The 27,358-nt window shown below is 43.1% G+C and overlaps 1 protein-coding gene across 1 annotated transcript in view; it reads right to left on the bottom strand.

The window, feature by feature from the left end:
* Positions 1-27,358, bottom strand: part of BABAM2 (BRISC and BRCA1 A complex member 2) — a 343,534-nt gene that overhangs the window by 55,402 nt on the left and 260,774 nt on the right. Inside the window, exons 8-10 of the mRNA XM_079792681.1 lie at positions 26,352-26,451; positions 22,832-22,902; positions 20,221-20,303 (exon numbers count right to left, since the gene is read on the bottom strand). Of these exons, the coding sequence (XP_079648807.1) occupies positions 20,221-20,303; positions 22,832-22,902; positions 26,352-26,451 (254 nt within the window). The remainder of the gene's footprint in view (positions 1-20,220; positions 20,304-22,831; positions 22,903-26,351; positions 26,452-27,358) is intronic.

The raw sequence follows: 27,358 nt of genomic DNA, 5'->3' as shown, positions 1-27,358 counted from the left end.
GGATCGAGCCCACAACCAGGACATGTGCCCTTGACTGGAATCAAACCTTTAGTCCGCAGACCAAAGCTCTATCCACAGAGCCAAACCAGCTAGGGCAGAGGTAGATCTTAAGTGTTCTCACCACACACAGGTGTGCACGCACACACAAAAAGAAGTCACTATATAAGGTAATGGATATGTTAATTAGCTTGACTGTGATCATTTCACAGGGCATACATCAAGTTGAACCCACCAGTGTTGTTGGTGATTAAGCATCGATCTATGAACCAGGAGGTCATGGTTCAATTCTTGGTCAGGGCACATGCCTAGGTTTTGGGCTAGATCCCCAGGAGGGGCATGCAGGAGGCAGCCAATCAATTTTATCTCATCATTGATGTTTCTCTCTCTCTCTCCCTCTCTGAAGTCAATAAAGATACATTTTTAAAAACAACAACAAAAAACCCCCCATCAAGTTGTATACCTCACATAAAGATGAAAAAAAGGGGCAGGGACAATTAAGAGGCTTGTTTCCTTCAGAATGTGTTGACAGATTGACATCTCAAAATTTCTTTCTTTGAAGAAGAAACCCAGAAACTATTTGGGGACTGGCCGAGTCATGCCACTGCAGCAGGAAGCACATTGCTGTGAGGGGCCCTGTTGCAAGGAGAGGAGGTCAGGCTGGTTCACTGCCTGGGTGGTGAGACCTTGGAGGAACAACTCCCGGTGCAGCAGGAAGGGGCCCTGGTGGCAGGTGGTGGCCCTGGTCCAACTTGAGGCCCAACGAAATCAAACACACCCAACCACCTTGCATTTACAAAACCCTCCTCTGTATGGCTGAGATGGGTGAAAACGCTAAGATCCTGGTCTTCTGAAGAATTCCACACATTTGAAGCAGCTACCTCCTTTGATCCCAAACACCGCCAGATGAATAAAAACTGCCACTCAGATCTAGCTGTGTGTTTGTGGACAGCCATCTTCTAAACTGGGAAAACCAAATAAGACACTCCACATCCTTCTGTGCGTCTGAGGTTCTGGAACACAACCTGCATGTGTCAATCCGGTGCTCAGGAACCCCCTGCACAACTGACTCCTGACTCCCAAGGAAACGGGGCAAGATCACGTCACTATAAGAATCGAGAAATAACAGCACCGCATCGTTGAGTGCACAAGGCAGAGCAGAAAGGACTCAGAGTCTGAATGTGGACATTTGGGACCTGACTTACATCGTTCTGCATTTACCTCTGTGGGTTTTTAGGCAAATTACTGAGCCTCTCTGCATTCTATCTATCTATTGGTAGAGGAGCAACTGTGATTTTATCCTGCAGGACTATTGTAAGGCTACACGACATAATGCACGCACTCTATCTAGCACAGCTATAGTAAATGTTTTATAAGTGACAACTATTCGTGTACTTTGGATTGAGGGCTGAGACACTTTCTCCTCCATAGAAATAACAGTAGTATTCAACAGACTGAAGGGATGACCATGCCATGTGGGTAAACAGCACGCTAACTCTTGGGTCAGGCGTGAAAAGGAGAAGGTGTATCTGGTTCAGGTGCAATCAAATACATGACAGTAGCAGCAGTGGCCCAAACCCTCTCCAAAGCATAAAGGCCACGAAGTGGGGCTGTAGGTACCTGACACCACCACACAGAGAGCTTTTCACAGATCTGGTCCTTTTTCCTTCAGAGTCAATGTTAGTATTACTTTCTAAAACTGTAGAATATAATGATGATTTTCTGATTTTAGGTTCCATGAGGGAGGGATCATATTCATGTATCTGATACAGTGCCTGGCCCAGGACAGGGGTTCAACAAATAATGTTAATGTTTTTATTGATTTTAGAGAGAGAGGAAGAAAGAGGGATAGAGAGATAGAAACATTAATGATGAGAGAGAATTGTTGATCGGCTGCCTCCTGCATGCTCCACACTGGGGATGGAGCCTACAACCTGGCATGTGCCCTGACCAGAAATCAAACCAGCGTCCTCTTGGTTCATGGGTCAATGCTCAACCTCTGATCCACACCAGTTGGGACAACAAATAATTTTTAACTAAATTATAATAATGGACCAAACCCTGTTTCCCAGGGCAGAGTGATAGGAAATAGCACATGTGCCATAAACAATGCCAAAGCCACATTCTTTCCACTATTTACATAACGTATATAGTTAGCCAAGTACTGCTAAGTACTACTAGTCAAGTGCTACTCGAGCCTCTGTTGTGATCTTGTCAAAAAAGACAAGACCAAAATCCAAAATCTCTAAAGGGTATTCTTACTGAAGAGCCTGGGTTTGTTTTTAATCTTTCCACAGCCCTTATTCACATCTGTGGCCTCCCTTTATGGGCTCTGGAGCTATAAATCTAAAAGAAGACAGATAAGGTAGAAACCTTGTTAAACAAAATCCCCACCAAAATGACAAACATTCAAACAGGAGTGGCTGCCTTTATCTCATCACCACCCTGACCGAGCCTGTTTCCTTTTTACAAAGGGTTGGCTGTCTGAGAAACGAACATTTTACCCCGGGAACCAGTCACTCCCCAGCTAGGTATTTCCCAAAGGAGCTGGACTGCGTGCTCCGGAGCGAGGCTGCGGAGCTGACTCCTTGGGTGGCTGTAAATGCTTTGATTTTTATCTATGGTTGGACAGATCGGGTTTTTTGATAACTTCAGTCCATTTTCCTGGAAATGCGGGGATGTAGCCACATGCTGACTCACTCCAGACGCAGAGAGCACAGGATGCCCCACGGAGGGTGGAGACTACAAAGGCTAAGGCTTGGGATAAAGAGGAGAATGGGCAGGAGTGGGAAGGAGACAATGACACCGCGGAGGACTGCTCCGGATTGATTATTCACAGACAGTTTGCCTGCACCAGATAAGAGATGGATCCCGGCTGGCAACTACTCCTGGGTGCTTCCTTTAGGTCTTTCACTTTAAGATAAAGAGGATCTGACTTGTTTATTAAGTGATTTGGTTGCCCTGGAAGTTGGGCACGTACCATGGTGACAACTGTGTAGTAATTGCTCCTGTTCGTTACAAGTCTCAGCTTTTGTTTGCGGAAATGCTAGATGTGGTTGTAACTTTCTAGGTATGACATACCTTTAAATGGACCGTATTTCGTAAATTTAGATGTGTAAAACTTGCCTTTCATTGGGAAGGATCACAATATAACTCTGCAGGGAACAATCTCTTCGGTGGAGTATGCAGAGGACCGGGTCACTGCTGAGGGTGACTGAAGGGAATGCAGGAGGAACTCGGGAAACCGCAGAGAACCAGACAGGACGGTGACCAGGGCACCGGGCTGATCAAAACAATGGGGCCAGCAACGCTGCGCGGAGGTGGACCCAGCCCCAGGTGGGTCACTGTCACACATCAGTAACACCAATCAATATGTCACCTCTTCAAGTGACGGGCCTGCTCCCTGTCACATTCATAACTAATATTAATTTTTACCATTACTAATTATAGTGTTTCAGCTCATTATTGTAAAAATTACTGCAATATTTGGTACACATCAAAGAATACTTGTAACACACACTTCAGTCCTGTAACACAGTGAACGGGGCGAATCTACACTCCCTCTCAGAACAAAGACAGCGCCCTCCCCCCCCTCCCGGGCCCCTCTCACTACGTAATCTTCCTGCCTCTCTCCTCGGAGAGAACCACTTTCTCAAATACCGATCAATCATTCCTTCGTTTCTTTAAAAACATGGTTTTAATACCTATTCCCGCATCTCTAAATAACATATTGCCTTGTTCTGTTTTGTTTTTGGGCCTTTTATATAAAAATTCTCCTGTGACTTGCTTTTTTCAGTCAACATTAGGTTTTTCAAAATATTTTTAAATATATTTTTTATTGTTGATGGTATTACAGATATCTCCCATTTTCCCCCTTAAAATATTTTATCTTTACTGTTTGTAGATATAGTTTTGTAATTTTCACAACTGCATACTATTCCATGGGGCGAGTTTAACACTTTGTTTATCATTCCCTCAGCAGTAAGCGTTTGGTTTTTCTCTAGTTTTCACCACAACTAACAATACTACCATGACGATCTTGTTTACGTGCTCTTCAAACGTTTTTCCTCCTGGGAACAGCCAAACAGACTCCTCAGCTTCCCTGCAGCGAGATGCAGCCAAACAACTGCATCCTGGCCAGTGGGCTACAGATGGGAGGAGTACATGCGCCATCCAGACCCGGCCCTCACAACCTCTGACCTGCTGGCCTGGGCAGCAGGTGCAGTGGAGGCTGCTGAGCCCACAGGGGATGTGGAGACAGAAGCCAGGTCCTAGAATGCCTCAGGGAGCAGAGCCTTCCTCCCACTGGTGGCCACCACGGAACTGATGTCTAAACCCTCGCTGTGTTTGCTACAGAGACTGGGGTTGCTTGTCATAGCAATGTGTCCATGTCAGCATCCTGGCTGTTGACATTGCACTATACAGTGTAACCACTGGAGGAAACTGGGTAAAGAAGACATAGGATCTCTCTGCTTATACTTACATGTGAATATACAATTATCTCAAAAGGCTTTTTAAAAACCATGCAAGACTGTATGGTAAATATGGAGAAGTATGAACAAAACTATGGAAGACAGTCTCCCTGGGGTTTTTGGAAAACAAAAGTAAAGTGGCATTAGGTACAGAGGACAGATCTTAGACCCAGATGAGTAACCCAACGCAAAACCCTTTACCCCAATTTCCTCACCTGAGAAGTAAGGACAATGCCTGCCTTTCTAACCTCAGGGGAGCTTTGGAGATTCAAATGATATGAGGTGATAAGTGGGAAAGTACTCTGAACCATTGGAAAGCCTTATACTGGATACTGAAGAGACATTTCTAATGACAACCTGGAATGACAGAGCATAATATAAGTTCCACCTGCATTTATAAGAGTTGGGAAGCTGCAGGTATGAGCCCTTGGTTAACTCAGTAACCAAGATTAGAAGAGGTTAGGAATTGCACATCCATAGTAACAAGACGTCAAAAATACTTGCTCCAGGTATTGATAGGGTGTATACTATGCTACTTTTCTCGTAAGAAATGAGAAAATGAAGAATATGTACTTGTATTAGTTTAATACACATAAAGAAATTGTTGGCTGAATTTAAAAAGCTAATCAAAGTGACAAGAGGAGGAACAGGGTGGCTGAGCATGAGACTTTTCACAGTGTGTATTTTTTAAGCTAGATGAATATACTACCTATTCAAACAATAAAATAAAATAAAATAAAATATTAAAGGAACATTTCTTAGGGAGGGTTCCTGTGTGTGTGTGTTGGGGGGAGGAACAGTTACTCTTTGTTTTTCTCAAAGCCTGAGATTCCAGGAGTGTACAGTTAGCTGAGTGTTATCACTGAGGTGTAGGTGTGTGTGTGTGTGTGTGTGTGTGTGTGTGTGTGTGTGTGTGTGAAAGAACAAACCTGCACATGCTAGAGAATTCTGGCCAAGCCCTATCCCCTCCCTGTTCCCTCCAAATTGAAATAATCAAGAGTCATGGAAGGAGGATGGGGGATTGCTGTAGCAGCTATCCCTGCTTTTCCATTTTCTGCCCCTTAGTTTACTTTAAGAATATCAATGGATTCAATTGTATCACTACCTTAAACTGAGGCTGACCTAACTCACCTGACAGGACAAAATGAGATCGGAAATAGAAGCTGAGGTCTTTACTCCCACTTCTGTGCTATAACCTCTAGTCTGTACCTGTCTGCGTCATACATGGCTTAAAAAATGAGTGCTCGCAGGGTCCCAAAGTTAAATCTGGGTTGCTTCAAAGGACTTTCTAGTTGTTAAAAGAATCTAACTTGCAAGGCTGAAATTGAGAAGCAGTTCTGACCGTGGTTTTCTGCAGCCTCAGGATCTCTGGAACAGAGAACACAATGCATGATGCTGGCGTAAACTGTCTTTGAACATCAGAGTGAGTCTCTTTCTGTTTACCCTCTGTGGAGTCCACTGAGCCTGCAATCCCGGCCGTTCACCCCCCAGAAGAATGGGTCTTTTAAAGTAGTCTGTCTGTCCTCTTGGTTCGAGGCCAACTGCACATGTTTTCATCTTCTTATAAACACAGTGTTCAAGCCCTGCCCCATTCAGATGGTTCTACCTTCTTGTTGACTGACTGTGGTGGAACAGTTTGGACTAGGGTTTGGGCCCACTCCATTCTTCCAACAGAAAACAAAAGCTGTGCCATTTGGAGATGCTTTCTTGAGACCACATTTCATTTCTGAGGCCTCAATCAAACAAGAGCTTAAGGATAAACTCTGTAAATTATTTTAATTTGTCTGACACAGGAGACAGTTTACAATACATATGAGGTTTCCAAGCTACAGCCAAATGAAAAATAAGAAATATTAGCATAGCCAAAGAGATTTAAAAGAAGACAGCGTTGGTAAAAGCCTCAGGGAATCTGAGTATAATATAGCGTGAGTTCCTCTGGAAAAGGAACATGTCCCATTCAGCCCTGTGTCTTTAGTGTTAAGTGTAATGCCTGGCACAAAGAATGTGCTTAAATGTTCCTGGAGTTAAATTAACATGTGACCTGGGAGTACATAAAAGGTAAACCCCATTTCTACAAACCTTTAGGCCTATGAAGCTAAATAAGACTCTATGCCTACCCAGAAAGACTAACTGGGAAAATGCATGAAACTAAACTTGTATCTTCATTGGGAAACAGACTGAGTAGAGACAATGGTTTCGCTCCGAGATTGCTGGCATTTAAAATGTGAATGTAATCACTAGTCTCCTCACCTCAATCACACTGATAGAGTCCCTTCTGCAATTATCTTCACTAGGCTCACCTGCATGCAAAGTTTGCTGATCAATGGCAGGTACTATGGTTTCCTTGGAGACAAGAAACCCTTAATCCACCTTTTTAACACTGAGGAGAGTTCAAAAGACTAACACAGTACAAAGAAACAGATTCATAGTTGGGGCATCAGAAGTAACTCTGGGGAAGCCTGTAGGACCTCATTTGCAGAAAGGAAACCCATCATACAGACGGGTTGGGACTCTCTTGACCATGGACATATCTAGGGTCCTTCAATTATTATAAACAGGCAATATTGTGTTGTACTGTGCTCCCGTGCCTCTTTCTAATTATGGCATGTACTCAGAAAAGTAGTATAATTTCATGGCACACTGGGAAAATGTGTGAAGCTAGCAGAAGTCGCTGACCATGCAGTCCAGCTCCCCCAAGGACTGAAGTCAGCAGTATCCTATCGGTAGCCTATCCCTAACCCTGTGGTGTGCCCAGCACATGGATTGGGAAGCTTTAGTGAACTGTTGAGAGAAAGAGTTCTGGAATCTAAAGGTCTTAGTTCAAATGCTGTTTTCTTCAACTACTAGCTATGGGAGTTCCGGACAGTTACTGCATTGCTAAGTGTTCTAGTTTCCACTAAGGTAAAGCGGGGTAAGTAGCCAGCTTATAGGACTATTGAAAGAATTACATGGAATTATGAATGTAAAGTACTTAGCACAGTACTTGCATATAGTTAGCACTCAATAAAAATGATATTATTTATATAAAACAATGGCATCACTAGAGGTCACTTCATATCCCCTCCAATTCAACCTCTGATTGAAAGTGGATTAGAGCCCTGGCCAGTGTGGCTCAGTTGGTTGGAGCATTGTCCCATAGACCAAAAGGTGGCAGGCTCAATCCCTAGTCAGGGCGTGTGTGGGAGGCAAGCAATCAATGTTTCGTTCTCTTTCTCCTTTCCTCTCTCTAAAAAAATCAACAAAATTTTTTAAAAAATGGATTAGAGAAAAAATAGTAGGTTGACTGAGACTGAAGAAAGGTGACTAATAAAAGGACTGCCTACTAATGAATTATTTTTTAAGTATTTCATTTTCAAAGTTGTGTTAAAATATACATAACATATAACCATTTTAAGTGTACAGTTCAGTGGCAGTAAGTACATTCGCCACTACCCGCCTCCGGAACACTGTGTATCATCCCAAACTGGTGAAGCTGTCCCTGCAAACAACCCCTCCCTCCCACTCTTGGCCTCTCTGGTCCCTGGGAACCTCTAGTCTACTCTGTCTCTATGAATTTGACTACTCGAGGAACCTCAGATAAGTGCAGTCAGACAGTATTTGCCATTTTATGAGATGACTTGTGTTTTGACATTCCTGTCACCCTCAGCTTCCTGAAGCCAAGGGTTAAATTTAGCCAAGGGTCATTCTCAGTCCAGAGGTCACTCCCAATAGCCTCTTTCCGTACACCCCAGAACAGGCCATCTCAAGAATTGGACCATTTCTTTGGGAGCAAGTATTTTTAACAAGGTTTCAAGTTCTAACCAGATCCTGTCCAGTGGGAAATATGACTGAATCCTGTTGTTAAGGCTTTAGTCAGGCCAAATAGTTCTGAATCATCCAATCTGGGGATGACCAGGGGTTTCAAGGCTGGAATGAAGTCCAGGCTACGCTGGTCAGAGCCTGCACCACACATCTGTTCTGTGTGAATGTTCACTCATTCACTCTCCACCTGGATATCCAGCGGCTCATATAAGTCAACATATCCCAAACTGGGCTCAACATTTCCTCATCTGCTCCTCATAATGGAATCCCTGCTTCACATGAGGGCATCATCAGCTACCTAGATGCCTAAGAAAGAAACCTGTGAATCATCCCAAGTTCTTCTTAGTCTTTTACCTTATTGGGATCAATCAGTAAGTTCTGTGTGTTTCACTTCCAAAATATTTTGTGAAACATTTTCCTCCCCTCCATCCCTAATATGGCTGCTCTAGTTCAGGGCTAATCATCTCTTTAGGTTTCCTGGTTCCGGTCCAAATTATCTTCTATGTAATACCAAACAGTCACTTTTTGAAGAGCAAATACTGGTATATGCCACTTGTCTACTGAGCACTCTGCAGTGCGTCCTTGCTGTCCTCATAATGAAGTCCATATTCATTAGCACATATAATGCTGAGTTCTGGGCTCTGGCTGCCTCTTTAGCTCACCCTCTCACCACTCCTCAGGGCCCACTATGCATTTAAGAAATTCTAAACTTATAATTCCTGGCGCGTATTCTATTTCTCCCCTAGTGCCTTTGTTTGTACTAGCCTCTCTACCTGATAAGCTATTACGGCCCTCCCATCCTACTGAGTCCATTTTTAAACAATTTTACTCTGCATTTTCTAAACTCAATTATGTGGAAGGAAAAATGGGTGGCAATAACCATTATTTGGGTCCACATCTCTTCTACAAAAAGATTTTCATCATTCATGTGTCCTGACTTGCTTGGATTCTTATTTGAACAAACCAACTGTAAAAAAAAAAATGTTTGCAATACATAGGTAAATTTGAACAACTACTGGTATTACATGATATTAAAGAATTAGATGTAATCATGTTATATTGGATACATCTTTTGTTAAATCCTTATCGGTCAGAGATACACACTGAAGTATTTATAGGTAAAATAAAATTCCACATTTGCTTCAAAATATCACAGATGATTTTTAAAAATTTAAATTAATAAAGAGGGAGGGATCAATGAAGGAAGGTAGACAAAACTGCAATAGGGGTGATGTGGGGGTTCATTATATTTTTCTCTCTACTTTTGTATTTGCTTGAAATTTTTATAATATAAAGTGTTTTGTTTTGTTTTTTAAAAAAGATTTATGGGCCATCAGGATAGATCCAGCCCGCAGAAATGTTTGGATTATACTGTTTGCTGTTGTTTTAAATCAAAACTACGTAAAGGGGCATGCCGTTTGCCGTAGTTCCTACCACTCCCTCTTGCCCTAGAACCTGGGGTACACTCACATCCGCAGTGCCCAGTTGGCTGAGGTAGCGTTTGATTTTGTAGGTCTGCATGCACTTGTGTAATGAACCATTAGGTTCATGTCTAAATAGGTTCAGTTTAGTTTTTGATCATCAGTAGCTAGTTATTTCTTTAAGCCACTTAGTTTTGCTCTTCCTATGGCCACAGAGTAAACCCCACAAGAGCCAATATTTTTGTGCTACTGGGTGGGAATTAGAGCTGGACAGCCTGCCCCCACTACTGAAAAGTGATGCCAGCTTCATGCTTGCTGCCTTCAGATCAGCAATGTCTTTGGAGATGTCCACTCTGTTCCTGAGAGATGAGACAGTCTACACGTATCTCCGCTTGCTAGGTGTCAGATGCAGTCTGTGGGTATGTTTACAAAGAGTACATTAATATAGAATAAAATAAAGTAATTTATTTTCTTTAAAAAAAAAAGTGGAGGGATATTGACCCTCTACTTTTGTTCCTGGGGCTCCCAGGCTCTCCGAAGCTCCAAAGATTTTCCACGCTGATCACGCGCGATGGGGGGAGGGGGGATACCGCCCACTGTGATGTGAGGAGTGAAGTAATGCAGGGAAGCACAGGGCTCTGGACTCAGTTCCTCACTGAAATCCGAGCTCTGTCACAGTGACTATATGCACTCTTTCTAAGCCACAGTTTTGTCATTTGTTAGTGGGGCACTACTAGGAATTACCCTAAGAAGAATGTTTTGAGGATTAAATAACATTAAATACATGCAAAATACTGAGAGCAGTGTCTGGAGCATGGTGTACACCAATACCTGTTAGCTGTTACTACTATAACTGTTATCTTCAACAACAGCAGAAGTTTTGCAGCAAAATAATGCCTATGTTTCACCAATGTAAAAAATACTTCAAAGTTAACTTTAAGAAAAAGTTAGACTGAATAGAGCAATACTATACAAGCCAGTTCCTTTCATTGAGTTAGATGCCTTCTCGGGTTACAATTTATTAGTTTCCATGCAGCTGCATAAACTTTTAAGTTAAAATCACGGAGTTTTCATGACCTTTCTTTGATCAGATAAACTCATTTTAGCAATTACTTTACTCCATTAATTATAGCTGAAAAGAATCATATAACGAACATAAAAGGTACAGGGGGAAATCATCAGATGGTAAAGTGCATCTGACTTACAGCCTCCTCCCTCACAAGAAGTCCTGTAAGGTCATTACAAAGGTGTCACATAAATCCAAGGTATTAGAATGAAGAGAATATTCCCAGTGAAGATGAATGAAATAAATTCTCAAATCAGGGTCAGAAGTTACAAAAAAAAAAAAAAAAAAAAAAAAGGTTTTCTGGAAATAGGCTCTAAAGAGAAAACCCAAGTTTCAATCTGAGTCAAATGGTGACAGGGCTGCCGAGGGACCAGGTCTGAGCTGTGAACTGTGGAAGGGTGTGTTGTTTGTGTGTTTGCTGAAAAGATGAACATCGCTATGCGAGCAGAGCTAACAGCCCCTTCCAAGGAAGTCCAGGATAAACATTAACCAAAATGCTTACAGCATCTAAAGGACCCAATAGGTCTCATAATCAAAGCAAAAGGCATTTAGAAAGTAAATTTTCTCATACCTTTTCCCGTATCCTTTTATCATTTGGAACAATATAGAGAACTGGTTGGTTTCACTTTTTGTTCATTATCAGTTTTAGTTCCAACAGCTCTGATAGCTATTATTATTAACTAGTGACCCGGTGCATGAAATTCATGCACATTAAAAGGGAATTAATTAGAGGAAATATTTTAATATTGCTATTTGCCCTTTCTCTATAATAAAAGTGTCAGAGATGAAAGAAAATTAGTAAAATGTATATGAAAATCTCCCTCCTGTCAGAGTCTGGGGTGCACCACTGGACCCAGAGTCAAGTTCCTGTCCACCCGCGTGCGCCTCGAAATCACGCAAGACCCAGACCCGGCCGGCCCCACCCCCACTGGGCGAGATCCAGCCCCAGCCAGCCCCACCCCTGTCAAGCCCCACTGAGCAGGGCGCACAACCTAAGGTCCCCTGGCCCAGCGCCGGGCAGGGGGTGCAGCCTCAGGTCCCCTGGCCCGGCGTCAGGCGGGGGGCACAGCCTCAGGTCCCCCGTCAAGCTCTGCTGCACAGGGGTTGCGGCCTGAGGTCCCTCGTCAAGCTCTGCCGGGTGGAGGATGCAGCCTGAGGTACCCCAGCCCGGCGCTGGGGTCGGGGGGCACAGCTTGAGGTCCCCTGTCAAGCCCGGCTGGGTGGAGGTGCAGCCTGAGGTCCCCAGTCAAGCCCTGCTGGGCGGGGGCCACAGCCTAAGGTCCCCCGCCCCAGCCTGGCGCCATGCAGCCTCAGGTCACTGCTGATTGCTCATTATGGGAACCCCGCCTCTGCTGTGGGCACAGCCATCTTGTGATGGTGTGAGGGTCAATTTGCATACTACCTCTTTATTATATAGGCTAGGAATAATAAAATTAAACCACAAATCTTTATATTTGCCTAATCTGAAGTAAACACATTAATTCTAAGATAATGTTACACTTCTTATAGATTTGAAATGAATTCTAAGACTTAACATTATAGTCTCAAATTTTAATCAGTTTACCAACTCTGACTTGTGCTTCAAATCTATTTCTAGAAAAATATGATATGTACCCCCAAAGAATGCAAGACTTGAGAAAACCTGCAGTGTTGGTTCATCTGAATTATCTAGCAGCCATCTCGTTTGTGGCTGCTTATTATCTCACAGGCCATTGTTTCTGTGGCAACGAGATTAAGTCCACACCACTTGCTCAGGAACTGAGTGGCTACTCCTATAACAGCTTTGCCTCTGAGGGTGAAATGACAGTGCCTCATCAGTGCAAATCATTTCCATGGTTATACCAGCAATCTTATAGCTAACAAAATCAGAGCATGGAAGGGGCATTCATCGTAATACACAGAAGCCTCTGATTTTTACTTAAAATTTCAAAAGCTGCCCTAATTTCTAACTTATTGGCCTTGATTACAGGCTTATGAAGAAAGAATCACTTAAATGACTAACAGATTAGTCTGCAGTTGTCAATTTCCTCTAGCTTAGGGAAACCGAGCTTTCTTGAAAAATAAAATAACTGTTTTCTGGACTTAATCTAAGCATAAAACGAATGAACAAATGAATAAAGGAATGAATGAATGAACTGAACGAATGAATGAAAAGATAAAGACAACACCAAAAGAGAAATATAAATAAATCTAAATTTAAAATACAGAAAAAAAATCAGAGTAAAAAACTCTGCATCCACTAAACCAAATAAACCCCTCCTCTCTGCATCCACTGTAACAACTATGAAATATGGGAACAGAGCAACCAACATCCTGAGCATTAATATGCCCATTCCAAAGACACACTGGACATAACAGACAGAGAAAATACAAAGAGCTGGGAAAGACTGGGAAGTGTAGTTCTTTAGCTCATAGTCCTCTTATTCTTTTAATTTATTTTGAAAGTATAATATTGTTTATAGCAATAGTAGCAAAAGCTATATTGTTGTGTTTACATTATAACATGCAGGTGTAATAAATGACAATAATAGCACAAAGGAGGTGGATGAAAAGGAGCAATATTTTATCAGAATTAAGTCACTAGTAATCTGAAGTAGACTGTGTTAAATTAAACATGCATACTGCAATCTCTAAACAAGCCATTAAGAAAATAACTCAAAAAAGTAGCTAAAAATATCAACAGAGGAATTAAAGTGGCATATTAAAATCATCTGTCTGACATAAAGTAAGGTAATGGAAGAGGAACAAAAATGGAATGGGAAAAACAGAAAACAACTATCAAAATGGCAAGCCCAAATCCAATCATATCAATAATTAAACTCTCTAATAATAAACAGGAGAGATTGTTAAAATGTCGACAAAAGCAAAATCCAACCGTGTGCTGTCTACAAGAGACACACTTTAAAGAAAGAAAGGAAAAAAAAAAGCAGCAGATGGAAAAAGATATACCGAGAAAACATAAGAGAACTGGGATGGGTATATCAACACCAGATGCAATAGACTAAGAGAAATAATATCACTAGCTCCATTACTCTACCAAAGGCCCTCCCCAGCTCCTGCCAGGAAACCCTTTTCTGCAGCTAGAGTTACAGCTCTTTCCACCTTCTGGTAACCATGCTCTCCTCTCGCCCATGCAGGCCTAGAGAAGGTAATGACTACCTATCCACACCTTTGAACACAGTCCTGCCACTGAATTCTCCTTAGTTACTGTGTGATGTGTCATCTGTTTCCTGATGGGACCTTAACCTAGACAAAGTCCACACTCCTTGCCTTGGTTTGAAAGAGACTAGTAGTTGCTTGTTAAGCATCCATTCTCTTTCACTCAAAGAACTTTGATTTTTAGTGGGGCATTTGCTGCCCAAGCTAAAGAACTACACTTCCCAGTCTGCCTAGCTCATATGCTGAGGCCACATGAACTACTTACTAGGTGTATCAGTTAATAATGCGGATTTTTTTTCAATAGATGGAGTTATACATATGCTGATATATATGCGATTTGATATGTATGCTATTTTGTTGTATTGACAAGCAAGCTTCAAAACTTCATATGTCAAATTTGCTGAAGGTGTTAACATCAGATATTTTTACGCTTAAAAATGTCAAATTTCGTGCCAAAAAAGAGCATTTGCGGGAAGTTTTAATTCATTACTTTATTTTGAAGAAAAAGTTATCGTATACTTCAGCAAGCTTATGGTGAACATGCTCCATCTCAAGATACTTGTGAACGCTGGTTTAAACGCTTTAAAAGTGATAATTTCGATGTGAAAGACAAAGAACATCCAGGTCAACCGAAAAAGTTTGAAGACCAATAATTACAAGCATTATTGGATGAAGATGCATGTCAAACTCAAAAACAACTTGCAGAAAGATTAAATGTTGCTCAGCAAACAATTTTCTATCATTTACAAGTAATGGGAAAGATTTTAAAGAAAGGAAAATGGGTTCCACATCAACTGAACGAAAGACAAATGGAAAACGGAAAAGTCACCAGTAAAATGTTGCTTCAATGGCACGAAAGAAAGTCTTTTTTCCATCGAATTGTGACTGATGATGAAAAGTGGATTTAGTTTGAGAATCCCAAATGCACAAAATCATGGGTTGATCCAGGTCAACCATCAACATTGACTGCAAGGCCAAATCGCTTCAGAAAGAAGACAAAGCTTTGAGTTTGGTGGGATCAGGAAGGTGTGGTGTATTCTGAGGTTCTAAAACTAGGTGAAACCGTTAATACTGATTGCTACCGACAACAAATAATCAATTTGAACCATGCTTTGATTGTGAAACGGCCAGAATGAGCCAGAAGACACAGCAAAGTAATTTTGCTTCATGATAACGCACCATCACACACTTCAAAACCAGTTAAAGACATGTTAAAAGATCTTGCCTGGGAAGTATTAACCCATCGCTATATTCACCAGACCTTGCTCCTTCAGATTACCACTTGTTCTGATCGATGGCACACCCACTTTCTGAGCAGCACTTCAAAACATACGAAGTGGAAAATTGGGTCTCTGAATGGTTTGCCTCAAAACAAGAAAAGTTCTATTGGGACAGTATCCACAAATTACCTGAAAGATGGGGGAAATGTGTAGCTAGCGATGGACATTACTTTGAATGAAGCACTTTTGATGTTTCTCTTGAAATTATCGTGTTTTCTTTTATTACAAAATCCATTGTTATTAATCGGTACACCTAGTAAGTTCTGGAGCGATGAGATGTACTTGGAAGTGATGCATGAGACTTCTTCAAAGTCTTAGTAAATGAAGTTTGTACCCTTCTTCCATCTTTTTTCTATTCTGTTACTCAATGTGTGAATGGGATGGCTGGAGCTCCAACAGCTTTCTTGGACTGTAAGCAAGAGAGCCACACCCAAAGGATGGTGGAGTAAAAAGCAGGAAGAAACCTGGGTCCTATGTGACCTTTGGACCTGTCATTCCAGCCCTAGGCTGCCTACCTATAGAAGAGTGAGAAATAGACTTCTACTTGCTTTAAATCATCATTTTTCAATGTTTTTTACTACTTAATCCTAACTGATAATACACATGGCCTGTGAGGTCCCAGCTGATCTTGCCCTGACTTCCTTTCTAACCTCACAATTCTCTCCTTGCTCACTGAACTCCAGCCACACTCACTCATGCAAACCTCTTTGCTGCCTTCAGCAGCTCTTCGCACAGCTGACTTATTTCCCTGGAACTCCTCCTTTGACTCTCTAAATGGCTGCTCATTAAGGTCTCAGTGGAAATGTCACCTCTGAGTGGTCTTCCCTGACCACCCTAACAGTAATCCCTCCTCAGTCTCAGTCTTCAGAGCACTCTGCTGTGTCCCATCAAGGTATTTGTCATTTGAAATCTATATATTTGTTAGTTTATTTCTTTTTTGTCTGTATTTCATTAGGCTTCATTAAGGAGGGTCTCTCTTCCTCTCTTCCTCCCTCTCATGAGTGTATATCATAAAAAGTTATCTCTGCCATATATCACTTTGTGCCTTGCAGGCTCACAAAATATTTGTTTAAAAAATACACACCATTGTAGTTCACTTTTATCCGACCTCTTTTCTCATCAATTAAACCAGGGCCTTGGCAAGTTTTTTTTTGTAAAAGGTCAAAAAGCAAATATTTTAGGCTTTACCATCTCTGTTACATAGTTGTTGTCCTTGTATTTTTTTTTTCTAACAATCCTTTAAAAACATAAAATGCAGCTTAGCTCAAGGGCCATATGAAAACTGGCTGAGGATGGGAGTTGGCCCACAAGCAACAGTCTGCCAACCCTTGGCCCAGACTCCAAGTGTCTTAAGATCAAGCCTGAGTGACTTATCTATATATATAAAAGGCTAGGTTGACTCGCGCATGCGAGATACATACAAAGTTCTCGCTGGTGCCAATCGCATGTGTGTGTTTCGATCTGTCATTGTTGATCATGAATTTGGTTAACACTTCTAAATATCGTGAATAGTGACATTAAAATATTTCTTTTAATTAATTTCCTTTCAATGTGCACGAATCCATGCACCAGGACACTAGTTTTCTTATATCCCCGGGGTCCCCAGCACAATACTGAGCACACAATACGTTCTCAGTAAACTCAGACCTCTGCTAAGTTAATCAGGGTAGGGACAGAGAAGAGAAAAAAATGAAATGGAATAGCCAAAATGGTCAGATAGGTATTTTACCAGGGAAATATGGCCAATGGTCCAGGTTGGATGTCTCAAAGGGACATTTACCACAAACTTACAGGTAACTACAGAAGACAGCCTCTCACATCGTCACAGACTCTCTCCTGCCTAAGAAGTCACAGATCTCAAAACCCCTCCTTTCTAAGAGCACTATTGCCTTAGGCAGCTGCCCCTTGTATATGGTGCAACTGCCGATGTTACCCAGTGGTTGCCTTTGTTCTGTTTCTGTGCCTTGCTGCCTGGTTCTCTTGTCACCCAGCATTCTGAAAAGCTGCTGGCTTACAGAAACATCTACCTCTAGAGGAGAAACAGCTCAGCAAATTCAGAATTACTACATAACCGGTACCAATAGGTATTACACAATGGCCAGGAACCGTCCTGAAAACAGTTTCTGGATGGAGCAAGTCCCTGATCCCACTGTGGCTCCAAGTCCTGTGATCCACTGATAATGGATGGAGGAAGGAATAATAAATAAATGGATAAAAAGGCTCCATGGTCATAATCACAGCCACAGACCACCCTCCCCACCACCCGGAATCATAGGATGCCAGGATATTGCAGAATCTCCTGAGAGACCCGAATATGCACCCTGTTTCCCTGAGGGCATGGCTGCTTCCACACACTCCGGGGTCTGAGCCGCCTCTCTCCAGGGAGCAGAGCCTCTTTCCTCAGCATCCACATGCTCCGAATTATTGCCAGCACCTGCCCTCTTGACAGCACTCTTCCCAGGCCTGGGTGGAACGGGGTAAAGGAGGAGCAGGGATGTTACCTGGGGTCCTGCCAGGTCTCCAACCTCATGGAGTACTGGAGCCAGCCACTTCCTTCTTCCTTTTCACATCCCTGAGCTCTCAGAATAATTCCCTGCACTGTTCTATCATTACTTCTCTACCACCCCAGATTCACATCCCCATCATCTTGGAAAAAAACGGGAACTAGTGGTCCCTGGGGTGTTGTAACCAAACAAGCAGATGCTTCCAAAGGAAGGTAAGTGTCAGATGCTTAACTGCATGACTGAATTAAACACACTATCCAACCAAGCTTCGCTCAGATGTAGCAAGTCCTGGTGGAAGAAAGAAGCAAAAAGGAGGAAACAAGTTATTTAAAGACAGGCTGCGAGTTAATGATGGAGCAGGAAGCAGCATCCAAGTCCCCTGATTCAGAGATGAGGTCTCATCTGCCAGAAGAGCCCAACGTAGGCAGTGACGCCGAGGCAAGAAGTGAGCGCCGGGGAGGGAGGGATCGCAGCCTCAGGAAGCACTTGGTGAAGTCAACTAAACGAATCCAAGGTCCCTGTCACTGCTCTCATGAGCGCCTGGGGGTTCTATGTTTCTGAATAAGATAATCAATACTTAGTGAAAATATGAACTTGGGACTTGGTTTTGCATAGACGTCTGACTTGGAGAAGCTAAGGCAGGGAGGTGGAGGGGAACGGAAGAAGTCCTGGACAGATGGCACCGTGGGGAAATGCTCTGGGGAAAAGGGCTTCTGAAGGGAAGGAGTTGTGACCCTGGGGCACAGAGAGAAAGCTGGCAGCAGCTGAGCGATGCATGTTCTTTCCTCCCTGAACACCGCTCCTACTGGCCGCACATAAAAAACACAGGTTAGAGCAAGCAATGCCAAGGATATCTTTTCCCTAATATCTGATAGAATCTGACATCCAGTTCTTTGAAAGTAGAACCATAGGTAGGAACCAGAGTGAGTTTCAGGGAAGAGTTGAGATTTCATGCCACTGTGGGATACAGAAGCTGGCTGAAGCATCCACCTCATTTAATGTTTGCGGCTGTCCTTTCCTGTGTCCCTCTCCCACAGCCACTCTGCAAGGACGTGGACTGTGGCCACCACCGTTGGAGGCAGGGTACAGACCCCTCTTGCTGAACTGGACCAGGGGAATCACACCAGACTAGTCACCCAGACAACCATCCAGAGTCATGAGAGACTAACCGAGGATGCAAACAGGATCTGGGGCTGGGTTAACAGGCTAGAAACAGAATCACTGGGATCAGATGGCGGGGCGAGTGGAAATGGCGACTAGGAAGTGAGATCTCACCAAGGAATCATGGCTCAGAATGCAAACCAAAGCAGGGACACAGAGTCAGAATCAAATGTGGGGCTGGAAGTGCCCGTACGACCACAGAAGATGGTGAGCAAAGAGGCGACTGCAGGAGGCCTGGACTGCCAGGCTACCTCTCCCACCGGGCCCTGCGTGGTAGGTGAAGCTTTACATGCCGACGTCTCCACGGGACTGAACAACCAGATCCCCAGTGTTCGTATGAGAAAACGAAAGTAGAGGGAGGCTCGTCCTAGTGCTTTGAAAGTCATGTAATAAGTTGGAGGTACACCCAAGATTAAAGTCTTCACCTCTCTAACTCTGTTTATCTGTGCACATTATGAACACAAAGTGATAATGCTTACATTTTCCAGGTGCATGGGAAAGGTGGTCCCAGTGCATGGCTAGCTATAGGCAGGAGCTCATTGCAGAGCGCTACGCAGCTAGGTGGTTACCCCGGGAAACACTCAAAGGTATGGAGAACCCCCTCCTGACAATCACAGCCAACTCTCAGTCATCGTACAGGCTTTCCTCCCTCCGCCCTATGGACATTTCAGTGCTTCCTCCCTTACTATCTGTCGGTGTGAAATCAGGTGAGACAAACTAGTTTAAGAACCATTTCAGCCTAAGCAAATCACAGCCAGAAGGTCAATCTGCTGGGGAAGGAAAATCTCCCCAACCCACTATCTTTATACTATCCAAGGGCCTGGTTACATAGGCCAAAGCTTTTTGCTTCCTGAGAGCTTATTAAGGTCTAGGGCAGTTGTAGCTACTGAGTGAAGTCAACCCAACCCACTGCTATTCTGTAAATTGACTTGAAAGAGCTGGAACTTCTTTGCCTTGAGCTGAAAGACTGGGCGGTTTGCACATCAAATTAATAAAGAATAAAGGTCTTGATTACTTGCAACTTGAACCTGGCACCATGGGTCACTGGTTCTTATAAAACAAAGAAATAAACAAACGAGACTCCAAATTATCCATCAAGAGAAAGCTCGACCAACACTTATTGACTGGCTGATTAATGTAATACAACAAACATTTAAATACACCTACTCTGTGGAATAAAACTGAAAAGCAAGTTTGGGAATACATTAAAACATTGTTTTACCTTTAAGATATAAATATACTAAAGTAAAAGAAACCAAGTCAGGACACTACCAGTAAAGGTTCTCATACTCATTATTGCATGTGGTTTAGCACATTTTCAAATGCATGCTGACATGCTAATAGCAAAAGTATACTCACTGTGTACAAGAAAACAAAAATCTTTCCACATCAGCAGCAGGGTGAGTTTTGTAAAGCCTTCTGCATCATATTCCACGACACCTCTAAGTAATAAAAACATACACACACACACAAACAAAAACTCTTATAAAAATAAGGTATAAAAGAAAATAGAACCAAGTAAAGAACATATTCATGAAGTCAGGGTTACTGAATCTGAGATGCATTTAGGGTGAGTGAGTGCTACCACGGAAGGATGTAGATTTGGAATGACAGCAGCTGGTTTAAGTGACAGCTTTGCCATTGACTATTATGATTGCAGGCAAATCACTTAACCTTTGGAGCCTCAGTTTCCTCATCTGTAAAACAAACATAAGAATATTTCCAACCTTCTTTGCAGGCTGTGAAAAACAAACCATAGAGTGCTATGCAGATGTCCGTTACTAGTTGTGAGTAAAGGACAGATTGGGATCAGGGCAGCAGGGACACCACTGTCCTACAGTGGTCGTGAGTCCCACTCCCACTTAGGCACCGAGCAGCAGTGAGCAATGGCAGTGCTACTCGGAATCCTTCACTTGTGCCCCTGCCCTCCCCACCGGGCGCAGGACAAAGCGGCAATGCTGGCTGGGTGGACACTGGGCTCAGGTGGGAGAGCAGCTCCTGACCGCGGAGGGCCTGGCAGGGTTCGGTGGGCTCACCTTGCCATTTCCTCCAGAGCTGAGAGCGTGGGGAATGTCACGCCATGACAGCACTACCCGCACACGCGGACAGGACCGATGTTCTCTCCCACACGCAGAAGGCCTCTGCTATCCTCAGAGACGCCTTCTCCTGGCTGAGTCAGGCCAATCAGACCAGTAATGCTGATGGCCGCCCAGTCTAAGTACAAGCATGAAGGAACAGCTGCACCCCCTGTAAAGCTAAAGGGACTCAGACACTGAAGGCTACGTGATGTGCTCCAAGACCATGTGCATATCATTTAGATTTTCTGACTTAATCAACAATCTTATTCACCAGTTTATACTTCTTCTCATGAACTTATAACTAACTCATTATGTTACAACACTGATATTTAAACTTTTTAGGTCCTACATCCCATAAGCAAAAAACAATGGAGACACCTCTTCATCATGTAACATGGTGTGGCAAAAGTAGGCTTACAGTTGTTCATATGGAAAATAATACAATAATTAATAAATAATAATACAAGAATAAATTCTGTGTTTCATGTACTGACAACTATAAACCTACCTTTTCACCACCCTATCTAGTCCAGTATTATCGTAGTATCTATATATAATTAAGTAGTTTCATACAAGTATTACTGCATTATATGCATAATAAAACATATGCAAAAATGTACATTTCAAAGAATGAGATTTAAAAACAAATGTAAATGCAATTTTCATATTTTTCTTGTACGACAATGGAGTGAGGTGGGGCATGCACTCTGGGACACATGTACTTTAGAGGTCACCGTGCTGGCTTCTGCATTTTCAATGATATATACTAAAGATGATCTTACAAATTAATAATCATTTCTTAACTACTGTTTGTATCGTAAGTACTTTCTCAAAATGCTCCTAAATAAAGCTGAAAAAATCTTAAGTATTAAAGACTCATGGGATGGCCAACCTTATTTCATTTACTCTTTCCTATTTCCACTTTCCATTTGTCCCAGTTTCTTCCTTTACTTGTTTAAAATTTTAATTTTGTGCTACTGTTTTCATGTATTTATAAACCTTCTCTGGAATATGGTGGGCTGTACCCAGACTATGAAACCCTAGCGCTCCGTCTCCCCAAATGGGTAGAACGAGGCATCATCAGAGCAGCCTGCGAGGAAAGAGCAATCCTTCCCCCGAGCAGAAGCTTGGTGAGGCCTCTGCCACCACAAGTGGGGACAGAGGGGACGGAGCTGCACAGCACACTGCCCCGGCCCCTGAAGGAAGGAAGGGGGGAACACAGGGGCAGCAGCGGGACATGCCCGTCCTGTCACCGCAGTTCCATGCTGCCCCTTTCCCCTCCAGTGCCTTCTTCCAACTCGAATCCCAAGCAGGAGTCATCTGTGCGGCACTGTCGGGAGCGGGGTCCTGTTGGGAGACCCAACCCTGAGAAGCCGGGTCCCACCGCGGTCTCTCTCCCTGTGTAACTTCTGCTGGGTTGCTAGACTTCTCAAAGCTGCAGGGTTTCATCAGGAAGATGTGTCACGCCCCCGGCCTGGTTCGCCCCCTGACGCCCATGAGCTGAGGGAGGTGACAGTGCTCTGCAAACTGGAAAGGGCTCCGTAGGAGCGTGTAGGCTGCGCCCTTCCTGCTGCGTGCGGGGCTGGCCCTGCTGCTGCGTCAGGGAAGACATTCCGTTTTGTTATCCGCTAAAGGAGCTAAAAAAATCTTCCTGGAGGCTTCAGTGGAAGCAACATACCAAAAAAGAATCAAATATATGAACAATTTCTTTTAATAGCCGTGTGCTGGTTAATTTAAACTGAAAAGGAAATCTCCATGAAAGTTCTGGAAACTATTTCTGGATTGATGTTGTGTCTTAGCTCTTAGACCAGTGATTTTGGACTGCAGCTCACATCAGGGCCATCAGAACGTGAGGGCATTGCTGACATACGGTGCGACAAAGAAGGACTCACGTGCCAAAGTGGCTGAGGAAAGCAGCAATATACTCTCTTCTCTTATGGTATCCCTGGATCACATACTGCACCTGGAAAAGGAGCCCAAAGCTGAGACATTTTAATGCTTTATTACAAAAAGTTTCAAAGAGTCAGAGAAGTAAAAATAATAGTGAAATGAATATCCATAGTCCCGCCACATATATTTAGCAACTGTGAATATTTTGTCTTCTTGCTTCTTCTAGCCATCTACCTACCTATCAATCTATCAATCAATGTTGCTGAAACATTTCAAAGAAAATTAGCGATAGCATGATAGTTCGCCATAAATACTTCAACATGCCTCTCTAAAAAATAAGACATTTTCCTGCATAACCACAGTATCATTATCATACCTAACAAATTCAGCAATCATTCTTTGAATTCATGTGGAATCCTGTCCATCTTCAAAAGTTCCCAGTTGTTCCCAAAACATTTTGTTAAAGCAGGGAATCAGGCAATTTAATCAAAGGCTTTTCATCTAGAATAATAGTACCTCCTAGGGGTGTGGTCATGTGTCATGTATGTGTGCCTGCACATGCATATATGACACTGACTTTTCAAAGCGATTGGGCAAGTTGTGTTGTAGAACGTTCTGCATTCTAGATTCTCTGATTCTTTCCTTTTCCCTCTACCCTCTATATTTCCTATAATAGAAAGTTAGAGCTAAAGATGTGATTAGATTCAGGTTAACTATTTTGGCAAGAAAAATTCACAATTAATACTGGGTTTGATCACTGGTTCAGGTGATGACAGCCAGATTATCACAGCGAGTAATCTATGGGTATACCTCTCGAAGCTTGTGAAGCTCTAGTTCCCCATAACTTTTCACTCATAGTTTCAGTATCTGTTGGAGATGCTTGTCTGAATCAATTCTTTCATTAGGGCCTGAAAAAATGGTGATTTTTTAATTCTATCATTTCTTCTGCATTTATCAGCTGGAATTCTCAGTAAAGAGCTTCTTCTCACCAAATTAAATGATTTGGTTATCCTGAACTATACCTCCTATTGAAAAGGCAGGATAATGCTTAATTCTTTTTTTTTTAATCCTAATATTCAGAATAAGGAGTGTTGCAATAGATTTTATTTTGCCTTTTTATTTTTCCTTGTTATCCCCAAATGACAGTTTCTATTAAAAATTGTGATAAACCAAAGAACTCATACACTTACTAGTAGCCCTGTGTACGAATCTGTGTGCCAGTAGCTCTCTGCGGGGCCTGGCCGCTCCCACGCCTGCTGCCCAGAGGCTCTCCACAGCCCAGAGGTCCATCCGCGGCTGAGCGCGGAATGCTTGCCTCATCACCGTGGTGACAAAGCAAGCATTCCGCCAGGCCGCTCACGCTGCCTGCTCTCAGTGTCCAACCTCCCTCCCCCGGGACTGGGGGACTCCGGTGGGACTGAAAGGACTGGGTGCCGCCATCTTGTGGCTATGGCGCTGCCATCTTTGTGATGGAGTGATGGTTAATTTGCATATTATCCTTTTATTATATAGGATTTATTAGATAGGATATGCATAGCTCATGGACACAGGAAATTAAGGTAGTGAAGACCTGGGGGGAGGGAGAAGTGAGGGGAAATGTGAGATATCTGTAATACTATCAACAATAAAAAATATATAAAAAAGAAACCTGTGAACTCAGCAAGCTAGGCATCTATCTGAAAGTTAATTATTTACACATCAGCTTCTAACACAAAAATACGTTCCTTCTAATGTCCTTATAATGGTTGCAAGAAACAGTGGGAGAAAGGGATCCCCCAAATTGTTTATACTGGCTGTGGCCACAATGTGTTTCCATGGCTCACAAAAGCTTGAGATAAAGTGCTTGAAATAACCTTGACACAATTGGTACTGATAGCCATGTTGTACCCTTTAAAAGTAAAACAGTTCTATTTATATAATGGGGGTTTATGTCAATTTATAAAAACAGTGCTTACTTTGCAGGATCAGAAATGTTATTTTGGGAAAAGAAAAACAGATGATAAGTTTGCTTAAGTGGCTTTGTTTAGAAAAGGGATGAAAACAGTTCTGTACACTTGATTTTAAAAACAGAAAACCATTTTAACAGAAACCCACAACAAAACTGGCTATAAAGATAGATTCCAACGTAATTATGGAAATTCATTAGAAGAGATTGTTTCTAAAAGCAGCCATACTGTCCTCGTTAGTAGCACGCAGAAGAACATCAATTTTAAAAGACAAGTAAAATTAATGAAAGGGAACCAGATAAGAAAAACAAACTGATTCTTGTATTTCTGGGGAAATGCATTATACTTTTTTTTTGAGAAAAATGTATGACTAGAAATTAATCTCAATTGGAGAGCTTTAAAAAGGCTTTCTACTCAGTTCTGGAAGACCAAATTTGCATTCTTCTCTGTGATACTGGGACACAGGTTGGGAGGCAGTGCAAAGTCCCACAATGTAAGTAAGAATGCTGTCCTCTGATCAGCTTCATAGGAGGGTAGAGGCTGGGGAATTTGGTCCAATGAGAAGCAACCACTCGATGCAAGTTAAATACTCTGGAATCCGTGCCAAGCCCACAGACTGCAGAGTTGCCAGGTTTTAGTTTCTCTGACATTTAAAAAATAATATTGAAGTCTTTGAAATATTATTGTACTCTTAAGATATTTTCTATGTAGAGATGAGTTGTTGTTGTTTTTTTTACAGCTGAGTTATCTTTTGAATGAAAGACAAACAAAAGATTTATTTTTCAAGGCAATGTGAACCAATCAATAGGAGCAAAGGAAACAACACGTTGGGAATTAAGCAAACGGAGTCAGTCCAAGTAGGAGAAGAAAGTCAGTGTTGCTTGTGGATCAATATCTCCAGTTTTTAGCTACATGCACTGGCTGGACATACTTTTTGAAGATATCTGACAACAGCCATTAATGCAAACACAGCTACTTGTAATGGCTCATTAATGCAGCTAACAGAAAGCTTTAGATAATCTGGCGAGCCTGGCCACAGCCCAGCTGACCTGAAAACCTTGCCCCTAGGAGCAGGAATCTGGCAAATGGCTCCGAGACATGACAGGGAGAATCAAGAACTGACTATTAACACGTGAAGTACAGAAAAGCAGCAAGAGATTAAGGAAGCTCTATAGATTTGCCCGAATATTAACCAGTGACAAACACACACACAAATACATACTCACATGCACGCATAGACTACAAGAAAATGAAGGAGTTCAAAAATTTTAAGCCATTGAGAGGTATGGATTTAGCAAATAATTAGGACATAAAGGAAATGCAAGAAAGGGGAGATGCAAATTTAAAAGATAAAGGTAAGAGTGGAACAGGAGGTCAGAATCCCTAGAAAAGGAAGAAAGAGGGTAAAGAAATAGTGAGAGAAACTGATAAATTGTAACTCAAAGTTGGAAAGCCGCTGTTAGATGGAGGTGGAAATTAAGAACATGGGGTGAAGAGGGTGGTGCCTGCTCGACGGGATGGTGCTGGGTGCAGGCTACCCTGGAGGAGGGCCTCACAAGGGGGGGGTTACCTTTACCTTGTTGGTGAGCAGGTGGCATACTTGAGGGACATAATCAATGAGACATCCTCCTCCTGGAAAAGCTGGAATGTGAAGAGCTGAGGAGCCTCCAAGTGCACTGAAAGGACAAGAGCATAGTGGACAGTCTTCTTAGGGCTCAAACCATTGAAGAAGTGATACCCCAAACAGACTTGGCTTCTCTTATCAAAGTCTGCCCACCAACTGCCAGAATTAATGATGGTGGGAATAAGGGCTTCGCTTTATGATTACACTAGAGGCCCGATGCACACAATTTGTGCAAGGGGCTTGGCCCTCGCAGCCCCGGCTTCGTCTGGAAGGTCGTCTGGATGGTCATTCCGCTGTTTGGCCGTCCGGTCTAATTAGCATATTAGCTTTTATTATTATAGACTAGAGGCCTGATGCATGAAATTCATGCACGGGGGTGGGGGGGGGGTGTCCTTCAGCCTAGTCTGCACCCTCTCCAATCTGGGACCCCTCGAGGGATGTCTGACTGCCTGTTTAGGATCGGGCCTAAACGGGCAGTCGGACATCCCTCTCACAATCCAGGACTGCTGACTCCCAACTGCTCACCTGCCTGCCTTCCTGATTGCCCCTAACCACTTCTGCCTGCCAGCCTGATCACCCCCTAAATACTCCCCTGCCAGCCTGATTGATGCCTAACTGCTCCCCTGCCACCCTGATTGTCCCTAACTGCCCTCCCCTGCAGGCCTGGTCTCCCCCAACTGCCCTCCCCTGCAGACCTGGTCCCCTCCAACTACTCTCCCCTGCAGGCCTGGGTCCCCCACAACTGCCCTTCCCTGCAGGCTTGGTCACTCCTAACTGCCCTCCCTTGCAGGCCTGGTCCCCCCCAACTGTTCTCCCCTGCAGGCCTGGGTCCCTCCCAACTGCCCTTCCCTGCAGGCCCGGTCGCCCCCAACTTCCCTTCTCTGCCGGCCTGGTCACCCCTAACTGCCCTCCCCTGCAGGCTTGATCACCCCCAACTGCCCTCCCTTGCAGGCCTGGTC

The sequence above is a fragment of the Cnephaeus nilssonii genome (genome assembly GCF_951640355.1).
Source record: "Cnephaeus nilssonii genome assembly, chromosome: 15".
Taxonomy (NCBI): domain Eukaryota; kingdom Metazoa; phylum Chordata; class Mammalia; order Chiroptera; family Vespertilionidae; genus Cnephaeus; species Cnephaeus nilssonii.
The sequence above is the reverse complement of the archived record's forward strand: the minus strand, read 5'-3'. Positions and strand labels throughout refer to the sequence as shown.